Source organism: Netta rufina, assembly GCF_964035555.1.
Source record: "Netta rufina genome assembly, chromosome: 4".
In the NCBI taxonomy this organism is placed as follows: domain Eukaryota; kingdom Metazoa; phylum Chordata; class Aves; order Anseriformes; family Anatidae; genus Netta; species Netta rufina.
The window spans coordinates 15,246,228-15,271,243 of record NC_140127.1 but is presented as its reverse complement, the minus strand read 5'-3'; the positions used below and the strand labels follow the sequence as shown (position 1 = coordinate 15,271,243).

Below are 25,016 nucleotides of genomic sequence, written 5' to 3'. Positions count from 1 at the left end.
CAAATGCACTGACTACTTGGTGGCCGAGGGGAGACAGAAACATATATAAGCCCTAAAACCAGTACAAAATGGCTTTCTTTCCTCCAAGAACCATTTTTTTTTTTCCATCCAATATACTCAGAGTCCTGCTGCACAGGCTATCACTCTGCAACAGTACAGGAGCATGAAAATAACTTCCACCTGTCATCTTAACCCCCAAGATCGTCTAAGCCACGCTCACTGATAAATCCAGGAAAACCCTCAGAGGTGGAACTTAGAAGTAAAGTCACACATAGGAACAGTGCAGGAGCATATAGGAACACTTGACTTGCCTGAAGTACTGGTGGGAAAATAACGCTACCCTTGGCTCAGATAGAATAGTCTTTAACGCTGCACTCCTGAAATTATTTAACAAGTGCCTAATGATGGAAGGCTATTAAACTGATGATACGTCAGGTCTCCTGTTCAAGGTGAGGTTATTCCACTGTTGTACCAGTGTACTTAAGAATTCACCCCAATTTTAACTGACATTTGTTGCATTGTGGATGCTGCAGATTTGTCTGAAAATGAAATAGACCGAGAATGTTATCTTTGTATAATAAAAATCCCTACCTTATATTAACTTTTTCATTGGCTTTTTTGTTAACAGCTTCAGCTCTGCTAAAATCTCTTCATAAAAAAACCCTCACAGAAGTGCAAGTGAATTGTTTCCCAAAGTAGAGTGGTTAGAACAATACCGCTTTTATTAACGTTTCTCGTAATAACTTAGAACCCAGCATATTCTGGTAAACTCCTCCTATGATTGTGATGAGATGCGCAGATATACATAACAGTGCAGAGAATGCAGAACAGTGTGACATTCAGGCCCCTTATCAGAAAACTGACTACAACTGCTCAGTACAGTCCCTAGGTTCAGCTCCACCGTACTTCATCAATAACAGCCCTCATCACCCAGCTTTTGCCAGCAGAAGATTGCCTGAGGATGTCAGGTCTTTTGCAGTAAGGCCAGCAAGGCTCCTAACTTTGGGCAGACAGTAGGACTAAGAAAGGATGTGGGAAATACAGGGCTCTGTACTTTAAAGCGCTTCTTTTGAACTACTTAGTGAAAGCAATTTAGTTTATCTAACCTGAATTTTCAAGAGTTAAAGCATACTGAGTTTGACATGTTGATCTAATCCTCACTGCAAAACAAATGGTTTTGAGGGAGTTAAACATTTTTTTTTAATGCTACAAGAAGCTGAACATGTTTCCACAATGGAGGTCAGTTTTTGCTCATGTTTGCTATAGCTGTGTAGACTAAAATCTGCAAAGCCCAAAATACTGTCAGTTCTAAGAAGACAGCACTGTGTGGCAATTGCGGAAACACTGAATCCTATATTGCAGTTTATTAAAACAGAGCTGCAGAATTTAGTGCTGTGGAGTTGGAGGACTCCCAAGCGTGTGCTGCAATTTGGCTTTGTTACACAGAAGATACTGCAGAAAGTACTGAAGAAAGATTACGAAAAAGTCCACGTAGTTAATGCATAGAGGTTTTGAGAACTAGGAAAATGCTGCAGAAACTGAACAGCATACACTGCAAGTTTTACTTTTCTTGCTTCACAGTTTTACACCATTGGCATTTAGCTTCAAATAGTTCCTATTTAAGACAAACAACAAGTGATGCTGTAATCACTAGAAAGATGACATGAGGAGAGTCTGGACTTCACAGGACTAATACACCCTTGGTAGACAGGTATGATTATGGCTGAAGACAGCCTATTATCAACTTGAGGATCATTTTATTAAGTTAAAACATGCAAGGCCTTAATAACTCTGATCAGCTAGAGCTATGTAAGTTGACTACTTCATTGTGGAAACAGAAAAGCAGGTATTTTTTATTGCAGCAGTCCTTTTACTAAATTCGTGCTTCTGGATTAATTTCACTCATTGCAAGCACCTTTAAACTATTTTTGAACACAAATACCTTCCTAGAACTGCCAGAGCTCATCAAAACTGGCAAGCTTAGAAGACCAAGAAACCTGATCTGGAGTTTTAATCATTTCAATAATTACCAATTTATTTTTATATAAAAAATGGTAGCAATGTAGAATACAGCAATATTTTCTGGTTCCACACGCGCAGGTTGTGAACATTCCAAGCAATGTGTACATTTTGGAAGGAGACTAGACAAGAGAGTTGACCAAATGTTACTGAACATGGGAAGATTTTTTAAAAAAGGTTAAAAATTAGGTATCAATAGTGTCTTCTTAATATTGCTTTCATTACTGAAGACTGAAAAAACACGACTTTACAGACAGAGTTAAAAACCAGAAGAAAAAAATAGGCTGCTACAACACTGCCATACAGTCAAAAATCATACTTCAATATTTGCATACTTGATAGCAGCATTCTCCCACTGAACCATGTGAAACTACAGGAAGGAAACATCAAAGCAAAAAAAATATGGCAGTTTTCCATCAGTATTCAAAAACCTAGAATGAAGTCACTAAGTAAATGAACACTTATTGAGAATTAATCAATATCTACATTCTTAACTGTTTCCCATTCTGCTCCGATAGAAATGTCAAGTTGTGTCAGCTTTGCGTATTCAATGTTTGGCTGATCTGAGTTTTTCCAGTTCATAGTTCACTGCATGCTTGGAATAAAGAGGGTCATTATAAATCCTTCTACACAACGAACTTTAAGTAGACAGCTGGAAATAAAATATACTACTTGTAAACACACAAAAAAATACAAGCTTTTTTGTTTCAAGTGAGCACTGGTTCCAGATAGATTATCTTCGGTATCTACCTCTTTCACCTCTGTCTCTGTCCCGGTCACAAATCCTCTCTCTCTCCCTTTCCCGATCACGGCCTCTGTCCCGTTCTCTGTCTCTTCTGTTATCTCTAGGACGGTCCCGTTCCCTCTCTCGGTCCCTCTCCCGAGGCCTGCTTCTCCGACCGCTGACAACTGCTTGTGTGCGGCGGAGAAAGTCGTCCACCCTCATGTCATAGTCGTGCTGTGATGAAAGGACAGTTGTTTATTTTCTTTTCCAGATAAAAATCCCCTCCCTGCCCTTATCCACAGGATTAGCTATAACTCTTTGGAAAGCCCAGTCTAAGTATATATATTTATAGATATATAGGTATTTGTCCAGCATGCATGAAGTTTCTCATCCTCAGGGAAACACAACAGATCCATGATCCTACTGTGCACAAAGTAGAAAATATGTAAATTGGGGTTCAAATGCAAGAGAAAGCGAAGCAGTTGTCAAAGTCAGCTAACAGAAGTGGTTCATCAGTTTGATCTTTTTTTGATATGCCCATAAAAGTTATAAGACTCAAACTTTTCGGCTACTGAAGAGAAAGTAATTTGCAGTGCATGACTGCAAGAAGTGACATAAGGCCACATCCTTATTCAAACTGGGCTTCAGCAGGAAAAAAGCTTCACAGCTTGACAACCAGATGCCATTTGAAGCAAACAATTCATTTCAAGACCACATTCTGGTAATTCTGCACAATATCACCTGGGGGAGAGAGACTTTTCAAAGATGCTGGAAATACCTAGCGCCAATCTACATGACTGACCTTTCCAAGAAAAACTAAAATGCACTTTAAAAGTCTGTATTTTCAAAGTCAACGAGTCCCAGGCTACATCTGTACTCCAAATTCCCCCTATTCCTACTCTAGCCTGCAGGCTTGTCTCCCCCGACTCTGTGGACACTTACTACTCGTTTGTCTCTGTATCTTGCTTCGTGTGGTACAGGATGATGTCCTGAGTATGGCGGGTGAGCTTGAGGTGGAGGTGCATGGTGCTGATAGTAAGGGTGGTGCGGTGGCTGCTCCATGCCTGGATACGGTGGCTACAAGAGAGTTACATAAAATGTGTTGAATGTTCTAAAACAAAGGTATGTACCCAAGGCTTAGTGCTGGGAATTAAGAGCAGAGGTTACTTTCATTCAAGTGGAAACAACTTAACACAGACATCTAAATCTGATCACAGTCTCCTAACTGTATAGCAGAACATTTCTTATGCTTTACTGCCAAAAATCAATGACAGACCACATTATTGCTTTTTTACAAGTTTGGCCAACATCCTCCCCAGACCCAAAACACACTTTCTTTCAATACCTGCCTCAACGTGATGCTATAGGTGAAATTTTGCAACTTCATTCTGCAAATTCTTATTAATGATCTATGCATATGGAATATGATTTTTTGACCAAACCCATAAATTCTCACAGAAATGAGGCTTTCTGGTGCCATTCCTTATTGGTATATCCTATTTTAAGTGAACAAGCTTACTCTGCAAGACAAACTATTTAACAAAAGACTTGCAGATTCTTTTAATTATTATTATTATTATTTTTAATCAAATCATCTCTTGGCTTCTCTTCCATCTTTTTAATCAGTAAGGTCTTTCTTTCAGATATTACTAAAGCATTTTTGCTTGCATTGCCACTCATAAATGAAGTAGGTAGAAGTTATGGATTTTAAGATGACTACTTGGCCATCATGCAGAATGGGGAGGAGCAGGGAGAAATGACAGGAGCATCTCTAGGTTTAGCTGGGTTCGAAAAAAAACATTTTCCTCCCAGTCTGAAAAATTTGCTGATCTCCTTCAGTTAGGGCAAATGAGAGCTGTGTTACAGCTGAGAAAAATGAGGCGCAGTAATAGCATCTCTACACCTGGCACAGCCTGTTGCTCATTCACAATATACACAACAAGAGCCAGAAAGCTTGTTATAGTTACCTAAAATCAGGACACAACTCAGAGCCAGAATAACAAAAAATAACCAAAATAACTAATTACAGTGACTATTCTTCCTCACAGAATGACAAAACCACAAATGAATGTAACTGATATTTTGCTTGTACTTAAATTCAATGTAGGTAACTGTATACATGTGCACACATACACGTTTATCTGACTGGGAAAGAAGTGCATTTCAGTGGAGGCTGCCATAAGACACGGCTTATTTGGATTACACTATTCAGTACAGCCTGCTGCTTTCCTTCATGCTTCACTGCCACAGCCAAAAGCAAGCCACTGCATAACACTTGAGCACACCAACCCAATCTGAGACTCTGCAGCAAGTCCACCTCTTTGATGCATTTGCTGTCTGAAAGAAAGCCAATTACTGTGAATCTTTAGGTGAGTACAGAATTTGGTCACACCCTCCTGTGCCGGCTCTAGAAAGGATCTGCTATTTCCTCAGAGCCTTCTGTTCCTTCTAGGTTCAAGCCAACACAGATTCCTGCTGCTGTACTACTTACTAGAATGATGGACTATTGCTGAGAGCAAAATAAAAATACAAGATAATACTTGATAAGTAATTTTTCCTCCTCAAAATTTCACACGATTACAGAAAAGATAAATTTTAGGAAAAGCAAAGAGTTGGGCACAGTGCAGATATACTAGGCTCCTGTAGTGGGGAACAGAAAAGTTGTATTTTGTAGAGAAAAATGGAGTTGAACAAGACACAAACCATTCCTTGCCACGGTGGTGGTGGTCCCATGTTGTGGAATTCTCTCACGTAATCATTGTAGGACTAAAATGAAAGACAGTGATATTAATATTTGTGATGGGTGTTCTTTGGAAGTGCTGAAAGCTGAATGTAAAAAGAGTTCCCACAAAATCAACATGCACCAACTTACCCCATTTAAAAACACATCCCGTCGAACTCCTGAAAATCGTCTGTTGGGAATAAAAATTTGCAGAACTAAATCCAAGTTATCCACACAGACAAGTTACCAGGACATAAAGTAAACAGCATGAACACACCTTACCTGTCTACTTCAGGATACCTGGGATCCTTTATATACCCTGTTCGAACATCAAGCAGCATTAATTTAATTTACCATCTCATTATAACAGTTTTAAAAAAATATACTTATTAAAATCTACCCTTCCATTTTGTAATACGTGTTACAATTTGGTAGCTGGCACACAGTGTAATGCCTGTTGTATTCAGCTTCGAAATCTTGAACTTACAATTTCTTGTAGACAGTAAAGAAAAATAGTATAGTAATAAAAAATACATACATATAAAATGTGTGTGCATATATATATATTTTCATACACACTCACAGAAGCTTGCACACAGTACAAATATGGAAGGGGAAATCTGTGCAAAGACAAATTTCTTTCAAATTCAAACTGCCCACAGGCTTCAAGGGTATTGTGCCCTGACAGTCAACCCATGGCCGCTGCTACTTATTAACCACGCATTCAGTACAGTTGCCCAGAGTACCACCATTCAAAGCTGATTTCCTAGGTTTTGAATATAAAGTTAAACAGAAACTTAAAAACATGGTAAAACCATCTGGAAAAGCCGTCCAGGACAAAGAACTACTACAGCTTTAGTAAATTCCAGGAAGTAAACTTCTCACAGCTCAGCAAAATGGTGCAAAACACCAGGCATGCCTACGCTGCTAATAGAACAATGGTTTTGAACTTAATTAGTTCTTAAAATTTTGTTCTGTACTCTAAATCTTGGAAAGACAGAGAGCAGCAACAACATACTTTTTGCATCAAAGGATGCTAACTTATCTGTCCAGCTTGACTGCAAAAGGCATATTCTTAAGAAAGATTTAGAAATCTACTACTGAAGTAATGGAATTTATATTTCTAACACTAATGAAGCAAGTCTCTGTAGTTTACAACCGACCATTTTGTAGTATTTGCTTTCAGAAAAAAAATCTCCAATATTATGAGCATTGTTGTTGCATTACCATCGTGAACATCTTTCTAGAAAACAGCAAAATTCTTTTCCCAAACCCATCATTAGAGCCTCTTGTAAAATACGATGTTCCCATTCCCTTCCTCATATCCAACTCGTAAAAAAAAATTATCTGAAAACTCAACTGAATGTCTATCACTGTCTCTAGTCAGGCTATCTCAGCTAACTTTCCCAATAGAAAATTTCTGATTAACATTTTAATTTGATGATTACTGCACTTGCAAGTAGGCCAAGCAAATCCTAGTGACTGGCAGGCATTTCAACTAACCACATTAACCAAGTTTTTGAGACAATTTCCACACAACAATTTCCACAATTCTGAGATTCTTGAAAGGGCTCGGTCTAAATTAACTCATTCCTCTCAAAGCAGTGAAGCTTAGTGCCAGTAAACTTTGGCAAGAAGTGGGTTGAACCAGCAGGCAGCACTCAGGACAAGTTCCATTTTTATACCCCAACCATATCAAAAGTTTACTTATAAAATTCACGAGGATGCACCAGAGAAAACACTTGTGAATTGGTGCACACAAATCTTCATGGTAAGATATTAACCTGGTCTTTGGTGAAACTCAGGGGGATAGTCAATCCTTGGTTTCTTTCTGCTGTTATGAATATCATAATCTTCTGGTCGACGCCTATACAAATTAGATATCAGAAATTAAACAAGGTTGCTTGGAGCATTCGACACAGCAGAATACCTCAAAGGAATAGCTTGAGCTGCCCAGGTTCTCCATTTATCCATTCTGAACTTCATCTGCTTCAAATCATTCTAAAGCTTTAAGTTTGAACTCAAATAATTACATACAACAGTCTGATTAAATACCGTCCTGTTAGCTTTTGGTTACAGGTACTTTGGTAGTGATGGAAGAAACTCTACCAACAGCACCTTTGTAACAAACAAAAGGGAACAGACTTGTCTGAAACAAATTCAGACATAGGCTTTAGCATTATACTTTCACATTACATTTTGAACCAACCTATTGGACAACAGAATTTACATTACTGCATACAGTTAAAATAAACGGTAAAATATACCATTACAGTCAAAAGGCACGGACATTACTTCGCTAACTATGGGGTAAAGAATTCTGTAAGAGGTCTATTTGCATAACATTTATAAATAAAACCGTGCATGCTATTGTGAAACTGCTTTTCACTGCAGCTTGGCTAGCTTTGTAGTCCAATAATATTATTTCTAACAAATTCTGTTCTAAGCAATTTACCAGTAATGTATCAGTGCCTTTTACAGAAAGTTTAAGAACGTTTAAACTTCCTGATAATTAATTAGGGCTTTTTAATACAGAATAGCTTCCTTATGGAAGAGATGGTATCTTTAAGAATCTCACTCTCAGGAAGGCAGTCTGTTCATAAAACATGTACATTCCCATTGCTGTTATGTTTAATAAAGAACTATGCTTAAAAAAAGAACTGAAAACTGGTTGCTAATGTTTCTCCATCAAGGTACATAAACATTAATGGGAGACTTCAATGCTAACATAAAGGTGTTTCTAAACACAAATCAGCTACAATCCAATCCCCCACCCCCATCAGCAATGTAATTCCTTATGACAAAGACATGAAATTCACACTTTCTTATAATGCTTAATTACTGTGCAACTTGCTTGCTGAGTAATGAGCTCACACAGCTTTCTCTTAGTTTTATAAGTAGTTTCTCCTCCCCCTTCCCAACTTCAGTTTTTAAAGCCCACCATACCCAGTTACTAAGCTCTTTAAAACGAAAGCAGATTCTTTACTATGAGCAAAAAGCCCAAAAAACAAAGCAGTTGCATCTACAGCAAAATCAGATCAAGAAAAATAGAAGCTGGTGTAAAGAATAAACATACCGCTTTCTTGTAGTTTTGAGAGTGCATTTACGACCGGTATAAATTATGATAGAAACAGTTCATATAGTAGTCCAACTACTGACTTTAAGCTGTAAGCCACATACATAAATGGAGGCCCTGGCAGGCTTGAGAAGGTGTGGTGGTGTTATATGTATAGTTTGCAGTCCATTGCAAAACCTTCACTTGTATATACTTTATTGCACTGGAAACCTCTTAGCTTAACTTCACAAGCCATCTTGGTGTTCAGTCCTTTAAAGCCAAAAATAGGGGGGCGCTGCCAGGTTTCCTCCTACCTACTCGTTAGAGTGTCCTTTCTTTAAGCTCAAGGAAAAGGGGACTCTTGTTGGGTATCTGTACCTACCACAGGACGTTTCCACAAAGAGGAAACAACCAAAGGTTTCAGCCCAAACCATACATCAGTCTGTATGCAAAATGGCTACACAGGGAAAAGGTGTTTGGCAGAAGGGCTAATATCAGTTCTTTGCAAAGACTTCTCCAATTCTGTAACAAGTTATACCCCCTTTTTTCTGGAAAGTGATGTTAAGTTCATATAGCAGTGATCAATAACCATGTCGATCCTCTAAAATACTTTTAAGTCCACAGGTACTGCCAGCATCTGGAAAGGTTGTATATACAGACACAGCAACAGCCATTCTGTTTGGTTTGTTGCCGGGTCTCCAAGGGCCACTTGATCCCTTTTGGAAAGAACCTACTGTTTTCAGAAGCTCAGCAAGATGTGTGAATTCAGTGGTTACATGTTAGAGAATATTTGGCAATGGGGTTAAAGCATCACGGTGACACAATTTGAAACAGTCCCAATAATGCTCCTCTTGAATATCAAAATAACTTAAATATTTTATCCTCAAAATGAGGCGGCATCTTCTGCAAAATTTTAAGTGATCCTTATTAAAGTCCCATATTTGATAAGGCTTATCCAGAGACACACCTGAAAGAAAAGGCTTTTACAAGATATTAACACATTTTTGGCACATAAATATTTCCTTCTCTCCATCTAGCCTGCTCATAATAAATCCAAGCTTACCTACAGCTAGTGTTACATGTTGCATTATCTCAATAAATGATCTAGTCTAAACTAGAGAGCACTTTAAGAGCTTTTTTTTTTTTTCTGCAAAAGCAAAGATCCCCATTTTCCTCTTGAAAAATGACAGACCGGGGAACCATGTGAAATCCTCAATGAAGCCACAAACTTGTCCATGCAGCTTGATTTGAGGATTTTCTCTCTTCTTTATCGCAGGGAAAGCTTTGACGAATCACATTCCTCCATCACGTTATTCTGATACATGTGCCTATTATCAGTCCAAAGAACGTTTCTAACCTTCCCACGTCCCGAACGGGGTCACGACGGGATGGGCGTCCTCTTGATCGGGGCTGTGAGTGCATTCTTCTCTTGTGCCTCATTTTATGAATGACTTGATACAAGTCAATACTTTCATCAGGAGGGAACAGAAGACAAAGCTGGGTTCCACATTCCGGCTCAATCTCCTACAATTAGTTAGAAGTTCAGTAGTGGTTTATAAACCGAAGAAAAGAAACTCTCCTCAATTACATTAGCAATATGCACTTTAAAAAAAAAAAAAAAAAAAGACACTTTGAAGATATTTCAGTATGACTCGAGACACAGCAAAACCACTTACATTACCTTCCACTCTTTAGGGACTACTTAGAATTTTCATAAATTAGTCCAACACTTGGGGCAACCATATCTTCCCATGAGACATACAGGCCACATCACTGTTTCGCTACAAAATCAGAGGACTGTTTTTCATCACAAAGAAAATGATCACCTATTACAGAAAGAAAAGCGACACACGCAGGAGAAAAATCCATCCTAGCTTCACAACAGAGCCATGGCCTGATGAAGATCACTATTACCACTCAAAAAACTATTTCTTCAGTCGATGACAGATCCACAAAACGCTAGGTTAGCGCTTGGCAGCGGTCAAAACAAGCAAATCATGTGTTCAGGATTGTTAGGACAGGAACACGGAATGAGAAAAATCATTATACCATTCTGGAATTCCATGTTCCACCCATACCTGGAATACTGGGTGCAGTTCTGAAGGGGAAAAAAAGGTGGGGGGACAGGGACAAGGGCAGTAGAACTGGAAAAGCTTCAAAGGAGGTGATGTGGATAACTACATGTGTGGAACAACTCCTGTATGCAAAGACCAAATGGGTGGGGATTTTTCAGTGTTGGGAAAAAAAAAAAAAAGGAGGAATTTGTGAGATGTGGAGAACAATGGGAGCAACCCTCTCCTCCGAACAACAGACAAAAACCAACTTGACTCCCTTTTCTGGAGCAAGAACTTGGGGCCATCAAATTAAACTAAGAGGAGACAGGTGCTAAACAATCCAAGAAAAAGGCTTCTTCAACCTGGTGATTAGCAGGCCTGTGGAACACCCTAGTGAAGGATATTGTAGACACTCACTTGAGTTCTGAGGGAAAACATATGCATCATCAGAAGAAACATCCATTGGGGATTACACAAAATATAAACAGATAAACAACAACCACTTCATGAAATAACCTGAGTTGAACAGCTGGGAAAGCAAGCATGCTTGCCCAGTACCTAGCACTACAGAAATTTTATGAAAAATGGAAAACCCACATCTACCACTCTATAGTGAAGGGGACAAAACATGAAAAATAACTGTTTCCTTGACCATTTAACAAAACCAAAGTTAACTGAAATCATTTTTCAGAGATCACACTAGACTTGAACATAACAGAAAATACCATTTCACTTTTGCTACCTAACAAGGTGAATGTGTCTATGGGAAAAATAATGCATGGAGTCTAACATTTTCCATACAGTATACGGATTATGCAACTCCAATCTTGCCTTCGGAAACAGAAACCAACATTTTAAATCAAGGCTGGGTTACTTGATTACAGCAGCAACATACCTGCGCTCTGGTACATCTGACAAGACAAAGAGCCATCCCACTTACAATTTACTAGTATGTAATTTATAATGGTAGAGCCTACACCCCAAGCAATACAGTAGAAAAGAAAAATGCAATGCAAAACACAGCTGCAAACACCAGTTCTTAAAAACTGCTGTTATACAGGTTTGCACACCATACAATGCAAGACACATTACATTTCAAACCCAAAATATCACAGTTTGGAAGCACTGAACACTGTTTCATCACAAAGACAACAACATTGGCATTATATCGTCGTTTCCTTCTCCCCCAACAATACTAAAAATAAACTTCTTGCCCTTGTCACAGTACTCTGCAATGAGTAACTGATAGGAAGAGATTTAAAATCTTCTGTACATACTAAATTAGCAAGCACTTGAAGACATGAATTATTAAGGAAAAACCATAACAGAAAACAAACAAACCTGTCCATCGCGTCCAATCTTTACTGGCTTATGTTCGTTCCAAGGATTGGTCAGGTGAGCAGACTTAGTGAACGGCAATTCACGCCTAAATATGCAAGTGGTATTATTTATAGCTTTGCCTTCGTATTTTACTTATTTAATAATGTATACAATAGGACCTTACAAAAAGAATAATGCTGTTACCCTACGTACCGACAGGTCTCTAAATAGACATATTAGCACATATTAATACCTGAAGAATTGAAGATTTCACTGTCTTATTCCAGTATTAACTATAGTGACACAACGTAGACTTCAAAAGAAGTTTGTCTTCGTATAATATTGAGGTTGTACAGTAAGCAATCACAATCTGAATATGCTGACCAGATTCTACATGAGGTTTATCTACATGTTTATAGCAATGTCACTGAAATAAAGCCTGGAACACCTAATCTTATTCTGAAGCTAGACCCTCTTTGAGATGGTTGGAGTAGGTAGCTTCCTACAGTCCTTTCCAGCTTCAGTTTTCCTATAAACTGAAGTGTCACCTCCCCTGTATTTACTCTTCGTCAGCACAAGTGCGTGTGCACCGCATCTCACTGGACTGATAGATGACTTCTTTACAACACACCCGGCTATATCAACTAACATCCTACGTATTATGCAAGTAGAGACTACTTCGTAATGTAATCTATTACATATGTTATTTTAGAGCAGTAGCATTTTCTCTGTTCAGCCGGATGCCACCATTTCAGTAAAACATAGAACCATCCTTACAGGATTCCCCCCCACTTTCTACACAGCTGTCTAACAAGCAAGCAGTTGAATTTTACTCCAAAATCTCAGAATAGTTTTCTAGTCCAAGGGCAAGAGATGAGTGAAGGAAAACACTCAACGTTAAAAATCTCTAAACTAATTAACGGAATACAGAAAAAAAAATATTTGCTGTAGCGCACATCAGGTACAGACCTGAATCCCAAGTTCACTAACATGTGGCCATGAGTATGTGGGGGATGGAGGACAGTTCTCTAGTTGAAATGAATTTTCAAAAGGATGCTGGCAGCACTCAACTGAGTAATACACAAAAACGGTATTAGGTCTTGTTACTAAGCAGAAACAGTTATTTACCTACAAATCCAGTCAATTTTAAAGACACCTCCCAACATTTTTGCATTCATTCCTGCAGGCAGCACCCAGTGTATAGGTGATCCTCCATGATGGGATTCTGAAGAAAGTCTTGCAAATCCTGGAGGATTTCACATGAATTGTAACAAAGACAACAGAAAAGCTACTGCACATAAAATCTTACTTTCACTTACCTTGATAAAAGCTAAACTTTCCCTTACCTTGGAATTTGCCACTCTCTCTTACAGAAAATATCAAAATAACACTCCTCGCTGATCTAAATGCAGCATTAAGCTTCTTTTCATTCACTGGAAGTGTTGACCATACTCCCTAAAACAAAACAATCCCCACCCCAACACCAAAACGTGAGTTCATCTCAAGTGATTTAGCTGAAAGATTTTAAGCATGTCGTTCAGGCAAGGAAAAGAAGACTGAACAAGTGCTTTGGGACAAAAGATAATGAAAAAAGAACGGTACTGCTAAAATCATTCTTTCAGAAAATATCTTTAGCCTGCCCTATGATAAAACTTTAGAGAAAGTTTTTTTAAATAGCTTTTTGATCTTTTATGAACACTGCAGATGCATTTAGACCACTTATAAAGGCGTTGTTTGTAATTATGACGGACAGATCACATAAGAACATTTGCCCTTAGGATTTTTAAGTTGTGTTTCAAATGACTTTAGAAGCTCGTGTATTTTTAAGAATACATACGTAGTAGGAAAAAACAGCAGCATCTATATAAAAGGTGGGCAGGTAGAGTCCAATAACCTTGTTAGCCTGACAGATTAGTACAGGGCAGCTTGCAGACTTTCAAACTCTTTTAGTGAATGGCCAGACGTGAAAGACACCAGAGAAACATTTTAAATTGGCAATACAACTCAAAGCAAGTCTGTTCAGCCTCACACATCACCACTGGCTAATTCCTGACTTTTACCTTTCATAAGCTATTTGTCCAGCCATACAAAACCACAACAAAAAAAACCTGCCTTAGGGTACCAGCCAAGCTAAGCTGTAAAATAACCAGTTTGTTGCACTACTTTTCAGCAAGATCAGCTCCCCAGCCCATTTTTTGAAACCAGAACAGAGGAGATGCTTATGCTGGTTTAATATGCTCAAACTTTAGCCTCAGAATATATTCCAGTAGATGCTAAAGAAAACATTCTTTTCTGTCCCCCCTTTTTTTTTTCCCCCCATTGAAGATGTGCTTTCATGTCCTACTCTGTGCTCAATTACTGGTCATCTGACTCTGTGACAACCAAATTCATTAGAACACAGTCACCAAAGAACTATTTCGTCTTAACCTGTTACTAGCTTTTAGTTAGATGTATATTGCTTTAGGCTGTTCATGAAAGCACGCTGAGTTAGAATAACTTCTTACACTGGCTGCACAAAAGCCAGTGCAGTTGCGAAGCGCTGGTGTCAATATACGAAGAAACAAAACGTCTACTCCAAGAACTTTAGGATCTAACTAGAAAACTGTTGCAACCCTCAGGGGGCATTGTGGAGATGGCTCAAATACCTCCAGCAGAGCTACTGTCCACCCAGGACATCCCTTTAAAGCCTAGCAAATGGCCAGGGCCACAATGTCCTTGCTGCCTCTCAAGCACTGGTGGAGCACAGAGCATTAAATAACTGTGCATCAGAATTTGGCCTCTATTGCAGCTGACGGGTACTGACAGAACAGCATGTAATACTACATCGCCAAGATTTAACGGAGGAAGCCCAGAGAAAAACTTTATGCTCCAGTAAGGAACACGCGTGTAAGATCCTACCCACAGAGTTTCTGTCCTTAAGGGAACAGTAACCAGGCTAGCAGATCACCCATCCAAACAATGTTGTGGCCCAGACAAAGTGCTCAAATCTGCTCACTACAGAGTCCAACAGCTCAGCATCACCAAACAGAGATAGATGATCCATCCCATATTATCACTGCTTATCCCTTACCTGCTATGAAACTTGTCTGATCACAGAGGAAGATGTAATGCACAGAGCAAGTTCCAAAGAAAAAGAACCATAGCACTGAAAAGGAAAGCTTCCCCGAATCATACAAAGCAGAAGACCCATAGTGCTGAATTTATCAAAGAATGCCGCTGTCCCTAACTCAACCTGGTAACACAATTGTTAGAGTAACTTTAGAAAAGCTGTAAACAACTTTAAAAAAGGCACAAAATCATTTTCGGTAACTTCTGAACAAAAATGCAATCAGTTGATTACAAGAACTATTTTTATTATTTTTTAATTTTTTAAATATTTTATTAAATATTTCTAATTATTTTAAAATTATTAACTTACTTTTTGAATTTTAAAAGTCAACTTCGTGCATGTTGGAAAAATAGCAACACTGCTAAACATTCATTGTTATTTTGCAACTGTTCACCTTAAAAATGATCAGTTTTTCAGAACAGTATCGTGAAGAGTCACGTTCAGAACATGGCATCAAGCTACAGCACCTCAGAGATTTGTCGTGCAGAGGAGGAAAACTCTTTTCAAAAAGCAGAAAGTTTCTTGAACCAGCTATCCACTGCCTGCCTTTCCCTCAAGGTTTTCAGAAGCACATTAAACTCCAGTCTTAACTCTCCCATGGCTTAAGGCCCCTTTTCAAGCGTACTCCATCAAGATAAGTAACTTATGGTTCAGAAACTTCTCTAGAATATTCTCTAGAATACAGTGGAAGCAGAGCAGCTACCCTTAAAGAATCAAGGAACATTTCATTCTTGTCTCTACCAAGATCTGAGCAACAGAGAAAAGAATGCATAAATCAGTATGTTTTTCTATAGTAAGTTGTGTTTCAAAATACTCAAGGTGATCAGTTTGAAGAAAATTTAACTTACCTTTGCTTTAGCAAGTGATACATTTTCATGGTTATTACTCTTGATGAGAAAGAATCTTGCATCCTGGAGAATGTATTTAAGTTTACTTGTTTGGTCTGAAAAACAGTGTCAAATAAGCAGAACTGTAAATATTTTCAGTTTTCAAAAGTGTTGCTGTCAGTGTAGATAGTTGCTTGCTTCCTTCAAAATACACCAGATCCCACCCAGTTCCTACCTATGTATTAAGACAGTCAACCACCCAACTCAAAACTTGAAGCCTAAGCTGTAGAGTACAAAATGCAAAGGGAAAGTCAAACCAAAACTAGAACTCAGATATTAAGGTAAAGAAAAAAATAAAAATAAGATCAGCACAATTCAGTGATGTTCCGATATATAGGACTTACTTCTTTTGTTAAGAATCTTTGAATGAACAGTAGGAAACATTTGTATCAACATTAATCCTTGAATAGAGACTACTAAAACATTCTTATCAAACAAAAGCACATCATTTTTTGCTTTTCTGTTTCTACTACAAGTGAATCAGCTGAATTTTTTGTATTTCAGTCTCAACACATGCAGAAGTAGCTTAAGATTTATTTATGCTCTCAATAATTATGTGCTCATATCGATTTATATCGGAACATTACTACTTACACATAATTTAATGAATACAGACAATGGCTTGCTATGGGGCATGCATTAAAAAATTCAAATTTAAATGATACCTTTTTGGACAGCACGAACGGAAGATGATAATTTCTCATGCTTCTTTTCTGAACCTGTGTTTAGCCAAAGTACATTTTGTTCAGATTGAGCCTTAATAGAGATAATATACAATTTCTACAGCCTTGTCACATACAATTTTCATTCATGACAAATTATGCTTTCTGGCGCGCACCCACACACACAAAAAAAATACTGTTCAATGTGCACGAGTGTTTTGCTTTGATTTGTTTGTTTTTATTGTTTGGTTTTGGGTTGTTTGGTTTGGGTTTGTTTTATTTTTTTTTAAATAGTATTTGAACAGTTTCCTACTCAGAAAACTAGTCACTGAATCATCATCTTCCAAGTTTAAAAAAAAGTGAAAATTCCACTTAAGCAACAGAATAGCATTAAAGTAACAAGAAAGCCTACTTCCCCCCCCCAAAAGGTATCCACACACAACATGCCAGAAGTCAATACCAAATTATAAGAAGCTACATACCCCATAAATCTCTACAGCCAGTTACATTTATTTTAGATTACCCATTAAGATTTGATGCAAGTCAGGAGAACAAGCAATAAATGGAAAAAATACCTGCATAGGATTCTGATGCAGAACTTCCACTTCTATCAAAAACAATTGGAGAGATACCTCTAGCTCTCTTCCTTTCCTTCTTTTTCTCATCTAAAATAAAGAAATAGAAAAATATAAAAAATAACAGCAGTATTTTAAACATCAAGCAGCAGGCAAAATTCAAATAAACAGCACGCACAGAAGAAGCGAATGCTAAGTAGCCAAGCCTTCAATTCACAAGAAGATGAAAATGCCACAAATCTAGAAATTGCATGTGAAGTTTTGAGACAGAATTAGTCTCCTGGGTGTTCTAATAAGGGAAGTTTAGTTCTCTCTGGCCTTCAGCCAAAATTTGCAACACAGAGCGCAAGCTCTGATAGTGACATGGGCCTGCTTTCTCAGAGCTCAACAAAAGGAAGAGATATAAGAAAACAAAGCACTGTGGCAGATAGGCAGTTTTTTTCTACTCTAAAGAGAGTTATGTTATATTGTGGGCATTTTCTGAAAAATTATTACATCTTTGTCACCTTATAGTCCTCCATATAACCAAATCAAAGACATGTTAAGGAGAAAGGCCACCTATGAAGACTTCAGACCAGGAAGATATATTAGAGGAATCTTAACAGGAGATCATAAGCCTCTTTCTTATTTGAAAAAAAAAAAAAAAAAAAAAAAACAAAACACAGAACAGTACCAGTTTCTCCACTGTGCAGAAGTTACAATCCAAACCCTTTATGTCTGCTTGTATACAGACAACTACGGGGAATAGTGTTCAGCTTCACTTGGAAGATAGGTCTGCATGAACTTTTAATCTTCCAAACAATGCAGTATTTATGTCATTAAAAACTCTGTATGTATCTGTATGTCAGCACTGGTTCCACTACACAGCTGTGAAGCATTTGTTTCTAGTTTTTGCTTAAAACTTTGCTCTTATTCTAAGTTTGTTTTAATAGCTAATCATTTCAACTTAGACTTGTTATGCTGAAGGCAGCCACTATTTAAGCTCATCTGTCTAGCATAACACCTTCTCTGGAGAAGACAGTGGTGCTTTGACTGCACCAGTCTCCCTGGTCACTTATCTGCATGAATACAGAATAGCTTACCACCAGCTTAAGATGAGTTGCATGGAAAGTTAAGCCACAAGGAAAATATTAACTAAGAAACTATGAACTAAGAAAATATCTAAGATTTCAAAGCACATAGCAGTAAGGCCAAAGCAATCAAGAGCAATACAAATCTTCAGCAAAGAAATCCTGATTTCCACAAGTTTTCGTGTAATGAAAGACCACTTTCCAGTAAGATTCTTCCTTCCTTACGATGTTTCAAAGTTAAGATCTTAATGACTTGTGCTGCTAAGATTTACTTTTGACATGGTCAGGAAGTGGTATTTTTAGAAGTAGCCAAATTTTCCATGGCAAGGTGTTTCAGACCAGCACGCTAAATGTCACCTACCTGACGCATCTGAACCAGATGCAGATCTGACTGATCCATCTGTGAACGAGGCAGATTCAGAATCAGAATCGCTGGCTTCACTCCGTGTGTCATAGTCATTTCCTTCCTTCTGATCTCTCTCATCCTGTTCATACTCTTCTTCATCCTCTTCCCCATCTTCTTCCACCTCTTCATCCTCCTCCCCTTCATCATCTTCTTCTTCTTCCATTCCCTCATTTTCTGTATTGCCTTGTTCAGAGGAGCCACTACTGCCAGTCTCATGATCTGAACAATATTCCTCAGAGTTCACCTCTTCTTTAGAAGAATGGCTGGATCTGCTTGGTCTTCTATCCACATCATGTCTGATTCTCTGATGTTTAAAGAAAAAGTGAATCAGTGGACATATAAGATTGTCAGGATGTACACACAGTCCTAAGAAAATTTGCCTTATAAAAGGTCTCATAATTGTTTTATTTATAAGGCAGCAAGAACATTTAATACCTCTGAACCATCTGGTGTGGAAGACTTTGCCCTTCTGTCAAGATCCCTCTTCCTCAAGCAAGTCTTTTCTGGCTGTCCTTTATAAGGATCCCTGGAGCTGCTTGACATGCGTGTCTTTCGATCACCATCTGGGCGCTTGTTTCTGTCAGACCTCTGATACTCCTCATTCTTGTATTCTGAAATTGGCTTTCCTTTCGTACTCACTATTCTCTTGTTATTGCTAACTGATGAACTAGGAGGCTTTGGCATCATCTGCCTTGACGAATGCAGAGAAGGTTTCTGTCTCTTGTTTTCAGCGCTTTCCATCCTGTCGCTTTTTCTTTTTGATCCTTAAATAAAAAGATACCAAGCTCAATGTTATCTTGCATGTAACACCAAAAACTCTGCAGAGACCCCCCCCACTTTCTCTACTTTGGTAAATCCCCTGTTGCTGTCACAGGTACCATCTTCCAGGTGTAAGCTTTGCAAAAAACACTCAATGCTGCCTGTTCAGAACAGCTAATGTTCTAAAAAGGGCATATTACTATCCTTTAGGATGTCCAACTCATCCTTTAGGTTTTGGTAGGTGTTTTCTAAATTTTATGTATGGGAACACTAAACTAAATTCTTACAGGATTGATCTAAGGCCCAACTAGCAACTGAGCCCAAGAGGGACTTTGGGACTGCCTTGTTCCATTTCACGTCATTAAAACAAACAGTACAGTCTTTTTCTAACAGCAAATACGCTCATGACAAGGCAGACTCCGCAACTGCTTCTATGATGAAAGGACACCTACTTAAACATCTGTCTGGAAGGTTTGGTGAAAAAGCAGATCCTTGTGAAATAAAGACTGTTTTGGACTCTTTGAAGCAAGTTGTAAAAGCTGCTTATTCAAAGACTTTAACCCTGTTCAGACAGACTTTTTTTTTTTTTTTTTTTAATAATTTACTTCCGTACAGAACATCCACTACCACAGTCACCTACCCTTTTTTTCACTTTTGTCTTGCTCACTATCGGGGTTATATAACTCATCATCTTGGTCAGGAGCATCAGTCAAAATGTCATCCAGGACATTCAGTTCACCATCTGAAAGCAGAAGAGTTAAAAACAACCATAATGAGTCTGAAGATGCAAGCTACAGTAGAACCAGTATTTACAAACGAGAACATTTCCTTTAGGGTTACAGATCTGTCACATGGCAAAAATTAATGTCTTTTGTCCACAACTGCAGTTGGATGGATTGAGCAAACCCAATAAAACAATTAAAATGTCACAGAATGCATTTAGGCCTCTGAATAAGGTCCAGCTTGGTTCCTCGCATCACATAAGCTTTACAAAGCTGACCTAAAAATGCAAGCCTAACAAAAAAGCCTGTACAAAAACAGAGAAAAAGGAGAGTGGGCGATAGCCTAAGTGCCATAAGAAAAGAGGAGGGATCTTCCTACTTCAAATCCCGAAGAACTTGAAGATTTATTATTCTCTTCTGCCCTGCTATTTTTGTTCTCACTGCTGTGTTAGGAGGGAAATTTTGTGGTTTATCTCCGAGGAAAAAGCCACAAAAGGGGAAGATAAGCTAACCAGAGCATAAGCTAGGTAAATCCACTGAAGAAGTGGAAAGAAATATTTATTTGCTACATAATTCTGAGTTGCTCTGAAAAAAAAGAATAACTATAAGTAATTCATTTTAATCACCAGGGCAAAAAGTTAAGGAAATTCATGCTAGAGATAGTAAACGACCACAGTGGGTTACACAACTTTTAAAACTTGTCACTGCTTCCAGCTCTGCTTCACTTTGAGTGAAACCAATGGGAATGTGTGGCAATTCCAGTAAAAAGATTCATCAGACAGCAGATCAATATGCCAATCACTTTCAAAATAAGACTGGACTAAGTGTAAGTATGCAAATGGAAATATAATAGGAAAAGTATGACTTCAGAATCCCATGTTACTTGTCCTGAAGTCTGGAATTCTGAGCTCTTTCATTCTATATTACTGTCAGTGATTCTATTTTCTGTGTTTCAGAAAAGGAAAGCAGAGCAAATTCCAGGGATTCAGCTATTGACAGTATCTGGAAAAGGTAGCATGTTAAAAAGCTGCAGGTCAGTATTCTTGTGCTGGACAAAATTGTGGTAAAGCAACAAAGCTGTCCAGAATATGGCAAATTGTTTATCTCAAATTCTTGACCTGTGCCACAAGATGAGTTTTACAGCTTAATATTAAAAATACAAGTTAATATTATTTTTATCTCTACTATAGAAACCTGAATCTGAAGTCACCATATGTGCTAGCCTCCCTGCAGGCACTGTGGCAGGGGAATGTAGAAGTAGTCACTGAACTGCATGGCTGCTGTAAATGATGCAAAGGAAGTGGTGCAGAGAGAAGTGGATCAAGCTTTTCCCTGGCAGTTTACAGTCAGAGGACATTCAAATATCACAGAGCTACACTGTAATTCATTTGGGAGCAGACCTTGGTGCTTGGAGATACGTATTTATGCCCACAGCAAACATTCTTACTTTTAATGATGAGAAATATAAGAGCCAGGCTGATGGCTTTGCAACTGCTAAACATGGGTTGCAGTTTCCTGGCTTGCATCATGTTTCCCCACAAAGGGCTAGGCGAGCTCTCAACACAAAATTTTGTTGCTGGAGACCAATGAAAAAGAGGCCTTCTGGAATTAGAACCCACCTCAGACCACAAATACTGAGCCTCAGCCTTCATTCTGTTTTAGCGAGGCAACAACATGCTTGAGTAAACTATATTTAACCTAGCTACTGCAGTAGCATTCAGAGGTGTTAAAACACTCAGGTATGAGCTGGTTTAAAAATAAATGAGAAAATAAAACTTTTATGGAATAACCATGTCTGACACAGACTGACAACCCCTTTCAGGGTTAGGCGGGCCTGATTTTTAGTCAGAACCCTAAAAAAGTATTCAAAGGACAGATGCAGGAACTGGTCTTCCCCCCTTTCTATGATGCATCTGACTCCTGAGAAATTTCCAGAATTATTTAGCAGCCTGCTGATGCAAAAAGGGCAGTCTGACCACACAGTTCCCATCTGCCGCCTGCATCAGGTACACTGCTCAACTGACCTCCATAAAATGATTCCACTCACTGAGCTGTCTCTGTTAAGCATTCGACCTGATCAGCTAAATTATCTCAGAGAGATCAAGGTAAGCATCAGGAAAAGCACAAAAAAAAGAAACAGAAAAACAGTAGAGGGACAGATTTCTTACAGTTCATCACTGCTGAAGGGGGAAGGTCCACATGGGTCCATTTCACTACAGACACTCCCAACTGGGCTCTCCTGCAACTCATCTTATGTTGACTCCGGGGTGTGTTGGATCCCTCCATGAACAAATTTAACTCACCTGAAACAGCAGGAAAGTAACCTGGGGAGGGTGTTTTTCCTTTGCTGGCCAAAAGAGTTAGATCTATTCAAGGAAGGGTCCAAACAAGAATCTGAGTTGGCAAACAGAGTGGATAAGACCACGCAATCTAAAACTGAAAGGGTCAGTGAGATTTATTTCCACTTTCCCTAAGCAGTGAAACAGCATTTCTCTTTTAGAAGGAGTACAGAAATAACATTGCATTTTCAGTAGAAATAAATTAAGTTACAAACAAATGTTTATTAATACCTGCTATCCAATCAATCAGAATCCATCCTTTCACAGAGCAGCCAGTTAAATGCAAATTAAAATACAAACCATAGAAACATTTCTTGTCTGCTACTCACGACCTGACCACTGTCAGTGATTAAACAAAAAATCCCAACACATATCCTAGATACATTAAAAAAAAAAAAAAAAAAAAAAAAAAAGCCCAGCTAGATAAATGGTTATATGAGAAAGAGTTTAAGAATCCAATAGTACATATTTCAATTTTACCGTTTTTCTAGAATGGCTGCTAAAATCTATTCCAGAACAACCCAAACATATCCTACCCCACCAGTATTACAATAATGAAACCAAGAATCAAATATCAGAAATAGTTTTACTCATCAGCTCTAACAAAACCTAGTGGGAATTTTCCAGTGTGACTACAAATACTGAACACCGCAGACTTTCACCCTTCTCACAAACGGCCAGTGACAATTCACAGCCAGCTATCCTGCAAGAAGTTTTAGATGAAATGCATTCCACAGAAATCCTGAATGATGCAAACCAACCCACACTGCTACCCGGATCCTTTACCTTTTTAATAAGATGACTGTAACCTGTGCTAACCACCAGACAGCAGCCCGCTACACCTGACGTACGCTTTCATAGCTTTCACGTCAATTTAGCGAGGACTGACTCGTATAACCTCACAGACAGCACGTGCATCACTTCAGCTTCTGCAGAGTGACAGGCTGTTCTGAACCTTTAGGATATATGTCACCCTGGAAGTGTTCGGTTATTTTACTTTAAAGTTATTCGCCCACAGTTCCTGGTAAGCTTAAGGGACTGCAGGGAAGACAGGAGCAGCGAGCAGAAAGCACTCAGGGAATACTGCAGTGCCAGCTTCTGCTTGACAAAGTAACTACGTCTCTTGATAGAAAAACTTCAGGAAAAAAAATATAGGAAATTAAGGAAAAACCTGACGGAAATCAGTCCTGCAGAAGGATACCCAGCAGCAACCCGCCTGCAGCACGGCGAACCTCGCTGCCCGCTGCTGCAGTCACCTTGCCCCGAGCCCTCTGCCCGGGCACCGCGTCCCCCCCCGCCTCCCGAGGGCCCTGTCCCCACACAGCGCTGCCCAAACCCGCAGCAGCCGCCCCCGGAGCGGGCCTCCAGCGCCCGCCGCCCTCCTCACGGGCGCCTCACAGGGCGAAGGCCCGGAGCCAGCGACCGAGCAGGCCCGGCTGGGGGCGGCCAGCTCCGCTGAGGGGGGCACCGAGGGGGCACCGAGCGTCCCACCCAGCTCGCCCCGGAGCCCGGCTCTCGCCCGCAGCCCGCCCCCCGGGGGTACCTTTCTCCTCCCGGCTGTCCGCCGCCATCCCGCCGCGCCGCGCCGAGCGCCTAAGATGGCGGCGCCCTCTTCCTGCGCCCAACGCCTCCCGCCCCGCCCCGCCGGCACCGCGCTGTGGAAGGAGGGAGGGAGGGGGGGAAATGGCGCCCGGCTGAGCATGCGCGGTGGGGGTGACTGAAGGGCTTGAGGCGGGTATGGGCAGTGTGTGGGGAGAGAGGGAAGGGGAAAAGAGGAAGGGGAAAAAGGGAAAGGAAGGGAAAAAAGGGAAAGGAAGGGAAAAAAGGAAGGGGAGGGGGAAAGGAGAAAGGAAGGGGAAGAGGAAAAGGGGAAAAGAAGGAAAAAATGGAAAGGAAGGGAAATAATAGAAGGGGAGGGAAAAAAGAGAAGGGAAGGAAAAAGGGAAAGGAAGGGAAAAATAAAAGGGAAGAGGAAAAAGGGAAAGGAGGGGAAAAAAGGGAAAGGAAAAAAATAGAAGGGAAGGGAAAGAAAGGGGAAAAAAGGGCAAAAATAGAAGGGAAGGGAAAGGAAGGGGAAAAAGGGCAAAAATAGAAGGGAAGGGAAAGGAAGGGGAAAAAAGGGCAAAAATAGAAGGGAAGGGAAAGGAAGGGGAAAAAAGGGCAAAAATAGAAGGGAAGGGAAAGGAAGGGGAAAAAAGGGCAAAAATAGAAGGGAAGGGAAAGGAAGGGGGAAAAAGGGCAAAAATAGAAGGGAAGGGAAAGGAAGGGGGAAAAAAAGGGCAAGAATAGCAGGGAAGGGAAAGGAAGGGGAGAAAAAGGGCAAAAACAGCAGGGAAAGGAAGGGGAGAAAGGACAAAAATAGCAAGGAAAGGGAAAGGAAGGGGAGAAAAGGGGCAAAAACAGCAGGGAAGGGAAAGGAAGGGGAGAAAAGTTTCAACAGAGCTAAGTGCCGGGTCCTGTGCTTTGGCCGCAACAACCCCATGCAGCACTACAGGCTTGGGGCAGAGTGGCTGGAAAGCTGTGCAGAGGAGAAGGATCTGGGGGTGCTGATTGATGCTCGCCTGAACACGAGCCAGCAGTGTGCCCAGGTGGC

The 25,016-nt window shown here is 39.7% G+C and overlaps 1 protein-coding gene across 4 annotated transcripts; it reads right to left on the bottom strand.

Annotated features, from left to right (window-relative positions):
- Positions 1 to 848: 848 nt before the first annotated feature.
- Positions 849 to 24,048, bottom strand: YTHDC1 (YTH N6-methyladenosine RNA binding protein C1). 4 transcript variants are annotated; one of them, XM_084286353.1, is made up of 18 exons: positions 23,967 to 24,048; positions 22,253 to 22,387; positions 20,003 to 20,104; positions 19,039 to 19,367; positions 18,559 to 18,907; positions 17,128 to 17,217; positions 16,556 to 16,609; positions 15,852 to 15,946; positions 13,241 to 13,349; positions 13,023 to 13,140; positions 11,916 to 12,000; positions 9,878 to 10,044; positions 7,250 to 7,332; positions 5,748 to 5,784; positions 5,616 to 5,655; positions 5,447 to 5,509; positions 3,686 to 3,820; positions 849 to 2,977 (listed from the first exon to the last, which is right to left on the bottom strand). In XM_084286353.1, exons 1-18 carry the CDS (start codon positions 23,992 to 23,994, stop codon positions 2,753 to 2,755), a joined length of 2,244 nt encoding a protein of 747 aa, XP_084142479.1. In that variant the 5' UTR covers positions 23,995 to 24,048; the 3' UTR covers positions 849 to 2,752. The 4 variants fall into 4 exon arrangements, with proteins under 4 accessions (XP_084142479.1, XP_084142480.1, XP_084142481.1 ...); XM_084286354.1 differs by lacking the exon at positions 16,556 to 16,609; XM_084286355.1 differs by lacking the exon at positions 22,253 to 22,387.
- Positions 24,049 to 25,016: the final 968 nt, after the last annotated feature.